Source organism: Canis lupus, chromosome 26 (assembly GCF_048164855.1).
Source record: "Canis lupus baileyi chromosome 26, mCanLup2.hap1, whole genome shotgun sequence".
In the NCBI taxonomy this organism is placed as follows: domain Eukaryota; kingdom Metazoa; phylum Chordata; class Mammalia; order Carnivora; family Canidae; genus Canis; species Canis lupus.
The window spans coordinates 18,970,073-18,987,375 of record NC_132863.1 but is presented as its reverse complement, the minus strand read 5'-3'; the positions used below and the strand labels follow the sequence as shown (position 1 = coordinate 18,987,375).

Here is a 17,303-nt window from a genome sequence, read left to right as displayed (position 1 = left end):
ATAAATCTTTTTTAAAAAATGATAAAGAACCTAGGCCTTGGTTCCCACTCCTTCTCCTTGCAGTATCTCCAGGGCTTCCCCTGAGAATGAAAGCCACCCCGGGTAACAAAAGGGCCCCTACTCTGAAAATAGCTACTCCTTTCCTCTTCCCTTCTTTCTATTTTATCTTATTTTATTTTATTTTATTTTATTTTATATTTGTTTCTTCCTTTCTCTGATCTTTCTATCCATCTTAAAGAGAGAGAGTGAGTAGAGGAAAGTGGAGTCAGTCCCTAAGCAGACTCCATGCTGAGCATAGAGCCGGACTCAGGGCTCAATCCTACAACCCTGGGATCATGACCTGAGCTGAAACTAAGAGGCAGATGCCCAACTACTGTGCCACCCAAGGTGCCCCCACAATATAGCTAGCACCTTTCACCTGTTTCAGGTAAACCTCACCCCGGGGCAGGCCTCTCTCCTTTTGAACATTTTCCAGCATATCAGAGAGGACAAATTGCACATCAAATCATCCGGTTAATTATTCTTCTAAAAAAACATCAGGGATCCCTGGGTGGCGCAGCGGTTTGGTGCCTGCCTTTGGCCCAGAGCGCGATCCTGGAGACCCAGGATCGAATCCCGCGTCGGGCTCCCGGTGCATGGAGCCTGCTTCTCCCTCTGCCTGTGTCTCTGCCTCTCTCTCTCCCTCTCTCTCTGTGACTATCATAAATAAATAAAAATTTAAAAAAATAAAAAAACATCAGAAAGAAGTGAGAAAAGTGGTGGGTGGCCAAGTGAGGAACTTCCACATGGTGGCTGAGGCTGGTGCTCTGGGCCCTTCTTGGGGTCTCCAGGCTGGAGTTTCTTCCCTTTCCTAGGGCACCCCTTTCTGGGCCACCTTAAAACACAGTCTTCACCCCATTACCTGTGCTCTAGAGCTTTGATGGCTCTCTTCTCATTTACAAACATCCTATTCCACAAACATCTGGGGACACAAGATGAGTAACTTCCCTCAGTGGTCACAGATATGCCACAAGATTCCCCATCCTCATGTACTACCTCCCAACCCTGACGCACCACTTCCCATCACCGCCTCCCCCTGCGTGCATCATTCCACCTCCGTGCCCTGAATCAGCTCCACAAAGCTCAGCACCCAGCACCTACTGTGGTCTGAGCGAGGAAGGCAGAGAACTGGGGTAAATGACCCTTTGATTAGAGAAGCATTTGCTTCCTCCATGGCCTCCTGTTACACTTCTAGGCAATGGTACCCCAATGGAATTTCAACCACTGCCATGATAGGTCTTCACGTGCTACCCTTGATTTTTAAAAAACCAATTCTAAAACTGTTGCCTTTAACTATTGCCTGTTAATTTTCCTCGTGTTGCCTCTAGATATCATGACCTGCTGCGATTTGGAGTGTTCAGCCTGCCTCTGGCACACAGCCCACCTTGGCAGCTGTGATCCATGTGCAGCTGTCCTCAATCAAGTCCTATCCTCAACCAAGTTGCAGATAAGAAGGAATAAAGGGAATTTAGTTGCTTCTAGATTCTAGGCACTGTGCTATGTGTGGGGCAAGTGGGACGTGGTCCTTTGGCTTCTGTGAGCTCAAATGAACATATGAACAGCAAGGGTGCCCCACGTGGCTATTTGGCTATGCATCAATTGCTCTGGGACCCCAAAGGAAGACTCCTGACATTGCTAAGAATGGGCAAGCTATAGAGGAAGGTGGTATTTAAAATTTGTGCAAAGATCAAAATGTTAAGAATATGAAAGCTGAACATACTCTATGACCTAGCAAGTCTCCCCTCTGTGTACATCCAACAGAAAAGTGATCACACTCCACCAAGAAGCACATGCCAGAATCTTCGTGACAACATTGTTCAGAAGAGAGCTCAAACCAGAAACCGCCCAATGCCCACCATGAAGGGAATGAAGAGGAAAATTGTGGAGTAGTCTCACAATGGAATGAACCATTGACAAGTACGCACAATGTGGGTGAATCTACAAGGCCCAATTTGAGCAAGACAGACACAATAAATTATGTTCTATGTAATTCTATTTATATGAATTATTTAAAAAGGCAAAACTAATCGAGGGTGTAATAAGTCAGGACAGTGGTCAGCACAGGCAGTGACCCAACGGGGAGACGCTTTGCGCACACTGTCATTGTTCATTTTCTTATTCTGGGTGCAGGCTACATGAGTGTGTTCAGTTTGTAAAAATGTATAATGCTGTATACTTTGGATACGTTCATGATATGGATAGTAGACTTCATAAAAATAAAGAAATTGAGTATGGCTATTCAGACAGCTACACAACTATCTTACAAGTATTATTTTCAAAAATATTAATGGATTATTTATCATTTCAATTATTTCTCTACCAGTAGGCCGTGAGCTGCCTTAGCTGCCTTAGCTAGGTTTATGCTGCCCCTCCTTTGGCACAGCATAGTCCAAACACATAACAGTTGATAAATCTTAAAGAAGCCAAGATACAGTGAGTGATCTTGCCACACACTAACTCTCTGGGTACAGTTGGGCATGGCATCTTGGTCTTAATGACCACTGTATTTATAAGTGCTCTCTAAAGGTCCAAGCTCTAATCAAACTAGGAACTGATAGTATGACCCACTCACGCATTCTAGACCTCAGCCTTTCCTTGCCATTTTTTTTTTGTATTCACATAATTTTCTACTGCTCATACATTCTAGAGAAACCCATTAGAGTCCCTTGCATCATGGAGCACCCAGCCCTGTTGGGTCAGTCTTGTTCTTCCTGTTTAATCAAGGACAACCCACATTCATTGATATTCCTCATATAGCTGTTGATGCCAGAAGACATGATTCACTTGGCCCTAGCCTCTCAGCTCATGTAGAGACTGATGCTCTCTCACTAATTCCTTGGCTGTTTGTTTGTTCATATTTGTAGGTGGGGAGCAGGCGCCAGGCCGGATTGGGGCAGTTTTGCATCTGGATAACAGTTTTCTTGCCTTGTTTGCAGCTTTCAGAGCTCCTCCCATCTTCTCCAACATTTCCACAGCCTTCCATGCTCCTCTGTGCCTCTTTGTTCGCTGACAAGAGGAATCTGCAGCCTCATCAGCTCTGAACCAACCTCCCACCACCTGCTGGGCAAAGTCCTTCTCAGAAAGCAAATAGAAAGAAGAATGGAGAGGCCTAGAGATGCTCACACCAGATGAGGACCGGCAGAGTAGATGGTACACCGAGTTCAGAACAGGGCAATGGACCCACGCTGGGGGACAGTTTTGCCCTCCTGGCTCAGTGACCTTGGGCCTATCTAGCTTCATGACCTCACAGTGCAAAGAAGCTAAACTAGAGAATTCTGAACCCTTTCCAGCCCTAAATGCCCCCAACTCTAACCTTTGTACTAGGGACCCCTGGGTGGCTCAGTGTTTAAGCCTCTGTCTTTGGCTCAGGTCATGATCCTGGGGTCCTGGGATCGAGTCCTGCATCAGGCTCACAGCAGAGAGCCTGCTTCTCCCTCTGCCTATGTCTCTGCCTCTCTCTGTGTCTCTCATGAATAAATAAATAAAACCTTTTTAAAATAATAATAAATAAAACCTTTGTACTGACACTTGTCTCTGGACAGAGAAATATTAGGTGGGGTTTGTTTTTGTTCTTGTTTTTTTGTCTCTTCTGCATTTTGCAAATAGTTTACAGGGAGCTTGCACTGCTAAAGTGTGTGTGTGTGTGTGTGTGTGTGTGTGTGTGTGTTCACAAGACCAAAAAGTCTCTGATTCTAGGAAGAAAACGAAAAAAGTTTTTAAAAAAATGGAAATGCAATAAATTTTAAAAGAAAAGGCAGAGGAGAAAGAAAGGCCCACTAGAGACCCCAAATCCCTGCAGGGGCTAGTTTTGGCGGCGGGGTTTCCCCCCACTCCACCAGGGTGAGAGGTCTTTGTGAACTCATAGTGCCATCTGCTGGTCATTCTGAGAGCTAACCACTTCAGCGTGATTCGCAAAAAGACTTTGAAGTGAATCCAGCCAACATCGCTGGTTCACGTTCAGAATAAAGATCATATTCCCTTCACAGGCTAATCTCACTCCGTATTTTCCTCCAGAATTCACTTCTGATTTCACATTGCAGTAATAACTGGAACAGAGACACGTGGGTAAGTCCCTTCTCTACAAAGAATGGTCACCCAACAACTATGCCCTGGCTGGCTCTCCAGCTCTTCACCCTGCCACTCCGAGGAAACCCACTCTCAGCCCCAACACGTTTGAGAAGGGCGGGTTTCGTCTCCATCTGCATCTGTCCCATGGGTTTCCATATCGCTTAACTTTTTAGCCTTGGACTCGTTCCGTGGCTCAAGCATTCCTGCATGGCAAAAAGCCTCAAATGCTGGCCAGGCCTCCTGTGTGTCCCTCAAGCCAGCATGGACCCTGCTTTTGCACCTCCCCAAAGGAAGTTCAGTACCTCGCTCTCTGGGGGTCCCCGCTGGGAGAGGACGTGTGGCCCAGCTGCTCTCGCACTTTCTTCTTGACCAGACCCTTCCCATAGAGGCTGCAAGGCAAAAGCCCCTTTGCTGCCTGAGGCTGGTCTTCAGGTGCAGGATGGCATATATACCCAGCAACACCCTCTGTTGTGGATACTGATGGGAAAGCGTTTTCCTTCTAACACTGCTCCTTTCAGTTCTACAAGGCTCCTCTCAAAATACCAGTCTTAAAAACAACTCTAACCAGACTCTGAACAGATGCATACATCCATCTGTCCAGCTGTGACACTGTGGCATCATAACGTCCCCAGTTTCTGGCAAAGAGCTTCTAAAACCTTGTGGATTCCTGAGTGAAGGGGTGATCGGAGTTATCTTTTATTAGAATATTTGGTTTGTGTCCCCAGTTACTGGCACAGAGGGGTTTGGAGAGTTTCAACGTTGGTGAACTCATTGACATTTGGGGATATGGTGCCCCCAGACTCCATGGGGACTCCCATGGTTGGAACCCTCCAGACCCTGTCCTATGTACTTCTGCATCTGGTTGTTCATTTGCTTCCTTTGTAATGACCTTTGTGATAAACTGGTTAATAGTAAATAAGTAAATGCATACATCCAGACATAAAAGAAGAGAAAATAAAATCAAAGACAACTCTTAAGTCTTTCTGAACTTCATCAAGATCTTCACATGGTGTTTATTAGTCAAGAGTCAGGAGAAGGTCTCTCCTCAGGGCAGAGGAGTGCCTGGGAACCCCTGATTGGTCCTGCCCAGAGAGGAGGGCTGCCGTATTTGGAGAGCAGCAGGAATGCCGCCTCCCCCAGCAGCATCTACATAGGCGGAAGGGTTTGCTGCAGGACAGTGCTGCTGAGGCTCCAGAGGCACACCGGAGAGATCCCAAGGTATGTGGGGAGGCAGGGTTCGCGCTGGGTTCCGTTTCTGTGGTCAAGGTTGCTCATTTCTAATCAGACTGCAAATTATGCAGTGATTTCTTGTCTCCCATCTCCTGGGGTGGGTCCCGAGGCAAGGGACATGTGAAGAATGTTGGGGCATCACTGGTGTTGCATGTCTGGTTACAATAAAGTGCTATTTGAGGGGTGGATGGTTGGGATTTTCTTTTGCTTTTAAGCCCTTGTCTCTGAAGACTAATTTCTTTCTTGAGATCTATGCTTTTTTTTCTAATTTGACACACCTGGAATTTGTATTATTATTCTTATTTAACATTTCTCCTTCCAAAGAATATGTGCTGATGGCATACTCTTAGGTATGGGCTAATTAGGTGTGGCCCCCTTATTTAGGAGATTAATGAATGTTTGCTTCATGCATGGATCTCTTTCAAGAAAACTGGTCTGAAGTCACTGTGATGAGGGGGCCGTTGGGGATAAGATGCCAGAAGCATGGGTGCTCAGGCTGCTGCCAGGCACATTCTTGCCCTCCCTGGGCCAGAGACTAGACCATACCTGCAGGTAAAGAAAGGTCAGCAGAAGCCACTTTGCAGGCATCCAGAGGTTACTGGATTTGCGCTGAAGTTGCATGTTGCTTTTTTTCCTACCTAAGGACCACTGTCACACTGGAGTTGAACATTTTAACAGAGGTGGACCTATCACTTTGGGAATACTGCAGGGAAGGTGTGTTAGGGGCAAAGCCAGCTAACTTTTGAACCTCCCCCAGCTCTGGCACTGATGGACTCACAGTAAAGCTTCATCTAGGATACAGCCTAAGCCCACTTGGCTATAGTAACCGTTCCGGTGTTTCTCATCTACGCTTACAAAGGTCCAGGTGCCAGAATGCCCTCAACGGTTGACCTTGGGAAGTAGATTCCCACAATAGCTATTGTAGTTTCAGGAGCCAGACGTGACAAACTACAGGATTAGGGGGCTGGGGGCAGGGGGGTATCCCCTGATGTCATCAGCAGCCCTTCAGATGCCCAGGACAACCTTGACACAGGACCATCAGTGCTTCCCCAGGCCCTCCGGTCCTCCCCAGCATCCCATCTCTTCTGAAATTCCACACGGGCCCTGCTCTTTGCTCAGCTTAGGGGCCATCCGGGGCTGCCCTTCCTGTCCAATGAGTCGAAAGCACAAAATGTGGGCACCACACCCTCCTGCAGCACAGAGGGGCCATGTGACATGGAGAGTGAAAATGTCAGACAGAACTGGATTCAGATCTGCCACCCACTCCTGTGCAGCCTTGGGCAAATTACTTAGCTACTCTGAATCCCAGGACAAGTCTTATCAGATGAGAATAATAACCTACCTACCCCATGTGAGAATTAAGTTAGCCAATGCCAGGGGCTGATGCATAGTAAGTGCTGGGTGAGGGGGAGGGTGGGGGTCACACTGTCCCCAGTGTGAGACTGGGAGCCACATCTATAGCACATCTTGACTCCCTGACACAGAAGGAAGCAAGTTTCTCCTGACCACACCTCCATCTCTCTCTCTCTCTCTCTCTCTCTCTCTCTCTCTCTCTCTCTATCATTACCATAGAGCCCTTTAGTGCCCGCAGCAGGTGGCTTTCCCAGAATGGATAGCAGAATGTGCCAGAGACAGTGCCAGCTTAGAGCAACAGAATAAAGAAGGAAGATTAACGATAGAGCCCGTGCACAGAATGTGGTTCCAACTGCTCTGTGTACTTTCCTCCAGAGATCCCCCCCATTGGAAAGACTTGGGAGCACCAAAGAAAACCTATACGTATCATATCATTACTCATTTATTTTCCCATGCTTATTCAAAGGCTTTATAATTGCCAGGTGCAGCTTCTTATCTATCTGAGAAAACCAGATCTCTGCTCTGAATGCACATAATTCCAGGCAAAAGCAAGAACCTCGGTATTGACTTAGCCCGTGCAACCCGAGCCCCGGGAAAACTATTATGCTTTGGGAAAGTGTGAATGGCACAAGAATGCATTCCTTGCTTAAAATGGCCTGTACACAGGAGAGGGTCAGGGGAACCCCGGGAACACCCCCACCCCACCCCCCCACCAGCCCAGGGGAGAAAGTAACTGCCCCGAGCCTTTGCTCCTGCAGATCCTGACGCGATGAGGAAGCACCTGGGCGGATGCTGGCTGGCCATTGTCTGTGTCCTGCTGTTGAGCCAGCTCTCGGCAGTCGAGGCCAGGGGCATAAAGCACAGGATCAAGTGGAACCGGAAGGCCTTGCCCGGCACCTCCCAGGTCACCGAGGCGCACTCGGCCGAGATCCGCCCTGGAGCCTTCATCAGGCAAGGCCGCAAGCTGGATATCGACCTCGGGCCCGAGGGCAACAGGTACTACGAGGCCAACTACTGGCAGTTCCCCGACGGCATCCACTATAACGGCTGCTCCGAGGCCAACGTGACGAAGGAGAAGTTTGTCACCGGCTGCATCAACGCCACCCAGGTGGCCAACCAGGAGGAGCTGTCCCGCGAGAAGCAGGACAACAAGCTTCACCAGCGGGTCCTGTGGCGGCTGATCAGAGAGCTCTGCTCTGTCAAGCGCTGTGACTTTTGGCTGGAGAGGGGAGCTGGGCCCCGGGTGGCCGGAGCCCAGCCCGTGCTGCTCTGCCTGCTGGCTTTCATTTGGTTTATCGTGAAATAAGCTTGCAGGCGGGCCGGCCGCCACAGGGATGAGGGGGTGAGCCATCCGCTGGGGTCTCCCAGTTCCCCTCCAGGCCCAGACCCCCGCGTGTCCCCAAGGTACCAAAGATCAGGGATCGTCAGGGCCTCAAGCGGCACTGGCGAGGACTCCCTGGGGTACCTGTTTGTGGGGGGTAAATGTGTGTGCACGCAGGCTCTCCCAAGGGCGGCCTGTCAGTCTCTGCCTTCTCAGCTCCCCCGTAGCGCCTGGCATGTCGCACTCTGCAACAAATAAATGTTCGGTGACCAGAGAAGAGAACGCACCAGGGACCGGGCCACACGCTCCACAGTATTCCCAACCCCTCCGAGAGGCAGGTGTTATCCCCACGTGCAGTCGAGGACACTGAGGCTCAGGCAATGAAGCGGCTAGAAAGTAGCAGAGCCAGGATTCCTTCCTGGCTTGTCCAACTCCAGATCTTCCGCTCTGTGCGATCCCAGAGCTGCCCTGTGATCCCTGACCGCCCTCGAGGCCCAAATCTGAACCCAGGTGTCCGACCAAACGTGGAACCCACACTAGGCCTGAGCTGATCTCCATGTGTCCTGATACCTTGTTCCTGGCAGGTTGTTCAATTCTTCTAATTAAACTAAGATGTAATAAAGGAATTCAAAGAACAGAGAAGTGAAGCAGGACAGAGGACCAGAAACCATGGTGTAAGGCCATCTTGCCAGGCTGGTTCCCAGAGCAGCCCAGAGCCGCCGCAGGATACGTCTGCTGCACAAAGATTTCTTCCACAAGAAGGATAAGTGTTTGCTCTTCCCCTCTCTGCAATACCACTTGGGTTTGAGAAAGTATTCTTAAATGACGTGTTTGTTTTGCAATGTTGCCCCCGTGCTAGATGTATCTTTACATGCACATGCATATGAGAATCTTTAGCTCTACTCCTTTTACACAGGTTCTGCGCTGGATCTCTAGCTGTTCTTTTACCACCACTTTGGGGGTCATCCCTGTGACCCACTTATCACTATAAAAAATAATTCCTTGCCAAAGAGGTTCAAAGGAAACCATGTCTTTAGGGAGCTCCAACAAAGAATTCCCTCATACTGGCAAGTAATACTAGTTATAAGTATATATTACAAAATATGAATATGGCTTAAATACGAATAATGAATCTAATGCTCTAAGATGCCCCCACAGACCCTCTGAGGTGCTCTTGGAGATCCCCCAAGGATTGTTTGGATGTACCAACTCCTGAATGCTATCAATTCTCCTTTAAAGAGAATCTGAAGGGGGGTGGGTGGCGGGCAATGTTCATTCTCAACAGTTTATCCTAAGTAGTTTAACACATGAATGTTGATAACGGTACCTCTTGTTCTGAGCCTCCACTGCTATCAGTGTTTTTCTCAAGGATACTCGGGAAGGTTTTAGCATAGAAAGGCAGTGGAGGACTTGGGGGCAGGGCAGCCCAGGGTAGCAGCCTTCCCCCAGGGGCCTGGGGACCACCCTGCCCTGATTCAGTGTTGAAGGATGGGATGGAGGATACCAGGCCTCAGTTCTTGCACCGCCAGCACCACACTCACACCTGTTTTCACAACCCTGCTGAATTCCTGAGCAGACCCCCAGATAAAAGTACAGACCATGTAGAGTTTATCTCTTGCATGTTGGTTTTTTATTTTTATTTTTTAAACAATAACAATAGCAAGAAAGACAGGGGGGAAAAGAGATGGAAAAAAAAAAGAAAAGAGATGGAAGGAAGGAAGGAAAGAAGGAAAGAAGGAAGGAAAGAAGAAAGGAAGAAAAGAAGGAAGACAAAAGAAAGGAAGGAAGAAGCAACTTATAAGCTGATGTTGAAATTTTAAGTCTCGCTCTGCTGATTTTAAACAAAAGGGCAGGCACAGCCACATAAGCAAAATGACTTCATTTCTTAGGCGAACACAGGCCGTAATGTAATACAATTTCTATAATTGCTGTCTTTTCTCATTTCATTAACAGTTCCAGAAACCAGATACAAGTGGCGCGTGAAGGGAATTTGTATCTGGTGATTCAAATGCAAAGTTGATTCCTGAAGCTTTTAACTGAGACTACTTGCCAGTGCTGGAACATCCTTGCTGTTGGTTACTAATTAGGAGGTTCCGGGAGAGGCTCTGTGGGTCTGGTTTTTCACTTTAGCCAAAGGATGTCAAGCACCTACCATGTGCAAGACATTGAGAGGGACATCTGATCTCTTCTTGGTATGATCATTTTAAAGGTGAATAACTTCACCATCACTTTGTTGGCCCTTCCTAGTGTTGACTTTCAACATTCAAATACAACAGAAATCCAGAACAACACATTGCCCACAATCCCCAAATCTGATTAAGTCATTGTTTTCACTCTGCTCTCTTACCTCCCAGGCCTTATCCATTTGCATATACAAATGTACATATTTGCAATAATACCATAGATGAGCTTTTATATTCCAGATATTCTCTGAACTTTATTCTGTCCTTTTTTTTTCCCCATTTTTCTATGATGTTTAATTCCTGCCTTCCCCAACCCATCTGATGCCTCCTTTCTGCTGATCTGTAGCCTCCACATTTTCACTGTGCTTAGGTATATAAGGGAGGGTTTTTTAAAATTTGATTGTTCTTTTGTTCTTTTAAAAAATACCCTAATTGTACCTATCACATGTATCCCTGAAGCAATTTGCCTTTGTGACTTAATGCTGCATCAGTTCAACAGCTAGCTAGTGGGCTAACTTGTCCTTTTAGATTACTGCGTAATAGTCCCTAGTACAGATGGACCCTGGTTGATTCAATTGCTCACTGTTGATGGCCCTTCAGGTGGCTTCAGTTTCTCGCCACTGCAAACAATAAACGTCCTTGTACAGACAGCCTTGCAATGTGTGCCTTTTATTTCTGTGGAAGAGTTTACATTTAAATAATTTGAATTTTTCTAGATGTGTCTGGATTATGTTCCTGCCTTGCTGGAGCAATTCTCATTCCTGCGTTCATGGCTGATGCTAGCCCGTAAGAGGTTTTATGTCTCTTTAAGCAGAAGGAGCCACCTTTTCCACACATGCTGCTCGAGCACCTTCTCTCCCTTGCACACAGCACACGTAACTCCTCCCAAGCAATTTCTGACCACAAGGACCACTTGAAAATCCTAAAACTGTGAGCAATTCCCATTCTAAACATGGTTTTTGGTCCAGAATATCTGGATAAGAAGCCTGGAAGGCAGTTTGTGTATGTCTGGGCTTCGGAGTGTGGTATATTTGCACAATTCCACACTTCCCACTGGCCTGGAAGCCTGGGGTGAGGTTTGGTCCCAGCCTTTTTATCGATCCGTGGTAAATGACCCACATTCCAGTGAGCAAGCCCTGTAGGAGGGAAAGGCCCAGAGCTGCAGGCATCGAGAGCACAGTGTTCAGGTCCTCAGGGCTCTGGCAGCCCGCCAGCCTCTCCCTGGAGCCTTCGCACCCCAGCTTGCTTAGGACATGCTCAGCAACATTCAGAAGCCCCACCCTGGGGTCCTAGCGAGGTACGTCCCAGGTAGTGGCCGTGAGTTTGTCTTGAGCTACTTATACTCTCTACCTCAAGCTTCCTGATAGAACAAGTGACAGGCTGGGGTGGTGGCCCATGGGGTCAGGGGCACTGACCTCCTCCCCACCCCGGGGCCTACTTCGTACCTTGCAGTTTGGTTACATCTTGCATTTACACCCAACATTTTTTCTTCATGAGCTCTAGGTGGCTGTACGAGGACACCCTTGGGTGCCTGGCAAGTTTGTTTCCCCAGGTAGAAGCTCAGAAACAGCTCTGTTGAAGCACAGGCCTCTGGCAAACCCAGCTCAGGCCAGCGGCTGTGTGTCTGCCCATTCTGTCCCAAGACCATGTGGTCAGACATGACACACGACTCCTTCTTCTCCTATGCTACGCTGGCAGCAGACCCATCCCAGTTAGGCACCCAGTTTCCCCAGTGGAAGAGAAGGGAGTCAAACTCCCATGTCACTGGGAATGATCCACACCCACAAAATGGGAGTAAGATTCTCTGTCTCTGGGACATCTCCGCACCCCTCCCAGGCCACTCAAAGCGTATTCAAGACTCAGCTGTCTCCCTTGGCAAGGGGGAGGCTTCCCCTGAGCCCATGGGAGGCCACAAACTGAAATAGGTCCCACGTACAGACCATGCCCCTTCTAAAGGGACTTTCCTGGTGGCTGTGCGCAGTCCAGAGCTGACCCCCTCCCAAAACAGCTTATCTTTCAACACTTAAGTGTCACTGCCTCCTCAAGATGTTTCCCCTAATCTGGTCTGAATTTCTTCTCTCCACCCACCCACCTGGTCAGCCCTTGGAATTCCCAGATCTTATTTTAATGGACATTTTTTTGTGGGAAAGCATTGCTTTCTTAAACAATACAGATTGCTTTAACTCTGACAGACTTGACTATAAATTGTGGAAGGAAACTGGCAAAAGGCCAGAAAGGAACTTGAGGAAGCTGAGACAGGTCAGGATCAGAGGAGATAACACAGATGGTCTCCCTGGATGGAGGGAGGTGGGACAGCATGGGAGGTTAGGGGAGAGGGCAGGGGCCCCAGGGAAAGGCCAGCCATGGAGAGAATTACACACATGGGCTCATCAGAGGTGCCATCAGCATCCTACAGGGTGGAGTGTTATGCCCCCCAAGGCTCCAGGTTCAAGAAACAACCTGGCTTCGCAGAGGGAAGGGTCCAGGGTGGGGTCCTGGCTAGCCAATTTCCATATCAGCTGCATTGTACTCGAATTTCCAAAACCATTTATAGGGTTCTCTTTTTTTTAACTGGAGTTTTGACTCAGGGCTACTTAGCAATCAAGAACAAAATGAAGACATTATAGCATTTGCAGCATTATGATTTATAAGAAATCTAGATCTAGAGTTATCAGAAATCCAGGTCATCTAGATGACCAAAATACATTTCTCATATATATTTGGTCTTCAGCCATGGTTCTTAGCTCACAGTCCCCCAAACCCTTGGAATTTGCTGAGCAAGAAGATGAGTGGAAGCATCTTTTGTCATAATTCTTGATCTCTTGTACTCAGCTTCTGAAATCGCTTCACAGCCAGGAAGGTGAAATGGGTGTCTTGTTATTCATAACCAGCCCCTTCAAGAGTTTATGTTAATGAGGTGGCTTGGAAAGCACCTCAGGGTGGGGGCTGGTTGCCAGGGAACCAACCAAGAATAGACCGTTGGAACTTTCAGCTGCACCCCCTGATTTCTGGGGAGGGGAGAGAATCTGGAAGTTGAATCAACCACCAGTGGCCAATGAGTTAATCAGCTGTGCCCAGGTAACGAACCCTCCATATAAAAGCAAAAAAGACCAGGTTCAGGAAGCTTCCAGGTTGGTGAACATGTGGAGATTTGGGGAGAGCTGTGCACTCCAGAGGAGTATAGAGGCTCCATGTCCTTTTCCCATACCTTGTCCTATGCATCTTTTCTATCTGTCTATTCCTGGATTATTTTCTTTTATGATAAAACGATAATCTATTTAAAATAATGTTTCTGTGAGTTTTGTGAACCACTCTAATAAATTAATCAAGCCCAAGAAGGTGTCATTGGAATCTATCTATAGCCAGTCAGAAACACAGGTGACACCCTGGACTTGGGTTGGTATCTGAATAGGCATAGGACAGGGATTAGGGTAGCGGGGTAGTGGTCAGCCTTGGAGACTAAGTCCTTGACTTGTGGATCAACTCAACCTTTAACTGAGTTGAATTATAGGACACCCATAACTTAAATAAAAACTTGGGGGAAAAAGAGGATTATATGATCCCAGCTAGCATTGGAGAATTGCTTGGATATGTGCAGAAAACACACACACACATACACACACACACACACACACACACACACACACACACTAGAATTGTGTCCAGAACCCTTTTAGGGTCTCTTTTTTTTTTTTTTTTTGTGAGAAACAGAGAGAGAGGCAGAGGCACAGGCAGAGGGAGAAGCAGGCTCCATGCAGGGAGCCTGAAGTGGGACTCGATCCCAGGTCTCCAGCATCAGGCCCTGGGCCAAAGACGGCATGAAACTGCTGAGCCACCCAGACTGCCCGGGTCTGTCTCTTTTTTTTTTTAAAGATTTTATTTATTCATGAGAGACACACACAGAGAGAGAGGCATAGACGTAGGCAGAGGGAAAAGCAGGCTCACCACAGGGAGCCTGATGTGGGACTCGATCCCAGGATCCCAGGATCATGCCCTGAGCTGAAGGCTGATGCTCAACACTGAGTCACCCAGGTGTCCCCCTTTTAGCATCTCTTATATGTCACCTATCCTCCCTGTGCCTAAGCCAAACCCCATCATTAACTCACCTCCTCTGGAGAGAAAAAATAAAGGGGAACGAGAGGCAAAAGCTTGGTGGGTTTTCCTCAGCTTTTGACCTCCATGGCATAGCCAAAAGGTGGGGGGACCTCCATTCACACAAAGTTAAAGGACTTCTCTGGGCTTGTTGTCACAAGAACAGATTCTAAAAAGTTTCTCCTGCAATTTCAAACTTAGTGTGGATGCTTCCTCTCCACTTGGGGAGTGCTGATCTGTGCAGTTGGATGTTTCCAGAAGTCTAACTGCCAGACTCACTCAGTGCAGGACCTGACTCTGTCTCTGGAGACTTCACACTTATATTTCAAGGCCATTGGCCCTTTGCCTTAATAGATGGCTTTTACTTACGAATTACAGATACTTTTTCCTCCAGGCACTGTCTCAGCTCCTAACTGACGTTCAACATTTTAGCTAATGTCTTTCTTTGCCACAACTTGGGCATTTTATGGGTTAATCCATGCCTTCATTTGACAAAAATTTATTGAGTTCCTCCTGTGTGTCAATCCACCCAGTCCTGGAGCTCTACTGCCAGGTGAGGAAGGCACCTGTTGTTGGAGTGTTAACATCCATGGCACATGCACACTTGCACACACATGTAACCTGAGGTGTGCTAGTATGCCAGCTCTCTGGGAGCTGGAGGGAGGTCTGATGTGTACCATTTGCCCATTTCCGGCACTCTGTGCCCTGGCCTTAATTTATAAAGGTGACTGAGTGACAATATGCAGAGGTCAATGCCATTGAAAGGAAAGTTTAATGTTACTCACACTCTCCCTACAAGTGAGAAGCGTGGCTCATCATATGGGGCCATAGGAATTAACCCAGGCTGCAGTCAAGGGGCAGAAGTAAGAACAAGAAGCCTAGGTCAGAAGCCTTCCCTGCAGCTTCCTCAGGAAAGGCAAGGCAGAGAAACAGTTTAGGACTCGCTAGAGTGAATAATTTCGGTGGGCTTTGGGCTATAGTGGTGGTCTCTACTCTGGGACCTGGGCTGGCCAGTTAAAGTAGAGAACTGCTGCCTCCCAGGGCACCTGGACATAGGAGGTAGGCTCTGAATTGATTACCTTGCATCCCAGGGGCAAGCTCCCAGCCCAGCCCTTTGCTGTCTCTAAGAACTGGTTGATCCTGGGATGGCAGTCTCTCCCCATTCAGAAAGGATTTTTTTTTTAAGATATCAAAACATCACAATATGCAGACATTTTTTTAAAATGATTAAAGCACCTGCTAATTATGGGCAGTTAGTGTGGCACGGTTGCTGCTGGAAGTGAAGAGATGTGGGCAGTCACCTCCAGGGAGCCTATGTTACTGGTTCCGGCACAGCAAACTCAACTGTTGCCCTTGTCACCTTTACACAATTCAGTCATTCCATCCACGGTGTTTATAGCCCTCCCAAGTCATAGCTGAAGTCATTTCAAGTGGAAGATGCTCTAGATGGGTTGAAGATCACCGTCCGGATCCCACATAAGGCACCTGGGGCAGCCGCTGGAGTTCAGGATCATGTGGCAGTAAATCGTTGTTGATGTGCTATAACAGGGTGACTACCCACAGGGCTCTGCAGGCACCGCAATTAATGAATGAAGTGGCCGCCACTGCCTTCCCGGTGTGCAGACACTGACCAGGCGGTGTGCGAGACCTGAGCACTAGCTTCCAGAGAGGGCGAGTCTGAAAGGATGGATGTGGGCACCCAGGTGGAGAAGACAGGAAAGGGCAATGTTATGCAAAAAAAAAAAAAAGGCTGTGATCCATTCAAAGGGGCATTCCATTTCCAGCAGGGATGTGGGAGGAAGACAGTGCCCAGGCTGGAGGGCTGGAAAGCGAGGGGCGAGAGCGCGAGAGCAGCAGGGACTCCTGCTTGTCCTGGTCCAGTGTCCTCTAGGGCAGCACCTCGCAAGCAGGTACAGGAATGCCTTGGAGATCTTGGGCAAATGCAGATGCTGCTTCTGCAGGTTTGGGGTGGCCGGACATTCTGCTGTTCGGACGAGCTCCCAGGTGATGCTCACAGCGCTCGCTGTGGAGCACCCTTGAGGTGCGAGGGTGCAGGTAAGAGAAAGCCCTGAGGGAAGAGTATCAGAAAGGTGACTGGGGCGGGGGGCAGGGCAAGATAGCGGAGGAGTAGGGTCCCCAATCACCTGTCCCTACCAACTTACCTGGATAACTTTCAAATCATCCTGAAAGCCTACAAATTCGGCCTGAGATTTAAAGAGAGTCCACAATAGCCAAACTGTGGAAGCAGCCTCGGTGTCCATCAAAAGATGAATGGATACAGAAGCTGTGGTCTATGTATACAATGGAATATTCCTCAGCCATTAGAAACGACAAATACCCACCATTTGCTTCGACGTGGATGGAACTGGAGGGTATTATGCTGAGTGAAGTAAGTCAATCGGAGAAGGACAAACATTATATGGTCTCATTCATTTGGGAAATATAAATAATAGTGAAAGGGAATAGAAGGGAAGGGAGAAGAAATGGGTAGGAAATATCAGAAAGGGAGACAGAACATGAAGACTCCTAACTCTGGGAAACGAACTAGGGGTGGTGGAAGGGGAGGTGGGTGGGGGTGGGGGTGACTGGGTGATGGGCACTGAGGGGGGCACTTGACGGGATGAGCACTGGGTGTTATTCTATATATTGGCAAATTGAACACCAATAAAAAATAAATTTATAAAAATAAAAATAAATAAAAATAAAATAAAAAAATAAAGAGAGAACAGCTGGAACGCTACAGAGAGAAGAGTTTGTGCTTCTAACAAGGTAGGAAGACGGAAAATGAATGAATGAAAATGAATGAATGGGGGGGGCACGAAGAGCCGGGCTAAAGGGGGCGGAGAAAGCCTCCGGGACAGGAAAGCCCAGCCCTGGAGAAGCAGGAACTTTAAAAATCCGCACCAGATTCTTCCCGGAGGGAAAGGCGCTCAGCAGGGAGCTCGAGCAGGATCGCAGGAGGGGCAGTGGAGCCCCCAGGGTCCCGGGGTCACTAACGCAGGAGGCGCGCCCAGGGA

General features: G+C 48.0%; 1 protein-coding gene and 1 long non-coding RNA gene across 3 annotated transcripts; both read left to right on the top strand.

Moving 5' to 3' along the window:
* The first annotated feature begins 837 nt into the window (after positions 1–837).
* Positions 838–3,566, top strand: LOC140617856 (uncharacterized). Of its 2 annotated transcripts, none has more exons than XR_012018012.1 (2): positions 838–1,956; positions 2,976–3,566. It is a non-coding gene; the product is annotated as an uncharacterized lncRNA (long non-coding RNA). The 2 variants fall into 2 exon arrangements; XR_012018011.1 differs by having other exon boundaries at positions 838–1,967.
* A 1,601-nt stretch (positions 3,567–5,167) lies between these two features.
* On the top strand, positions 5,168–10,844 carry PRND (prion like protein doppel). Its single transcript, XM_072800172.1, has 2 exons — positions 5,168–5,325; positions 7,449–10,844. The coding sequence occupies exon 2, from the start codon at positions 7,460–7,462 to the stop codon at positions 7,994–7,996; it is 537 nt and encodes a 178-aa protein (XP_072656273.1). The 5' UTR covers positions 5,168–5,325; positions 7,449–7,459; the 3' UTR covers positions 7,997–10,844.
* The last annotated feature ends 6,459 nt before the right edge of the window (positions 10,845–17,303 follow it).

Coding starts and splice junctions, on each gene's coding strand:
- PRND (XM_072800172.1), top strand. CDS start 7,460: ATGAGGAAGCACCTGGGCGGATGCTGGCTGGCCATTGTCTGTGTCCTG.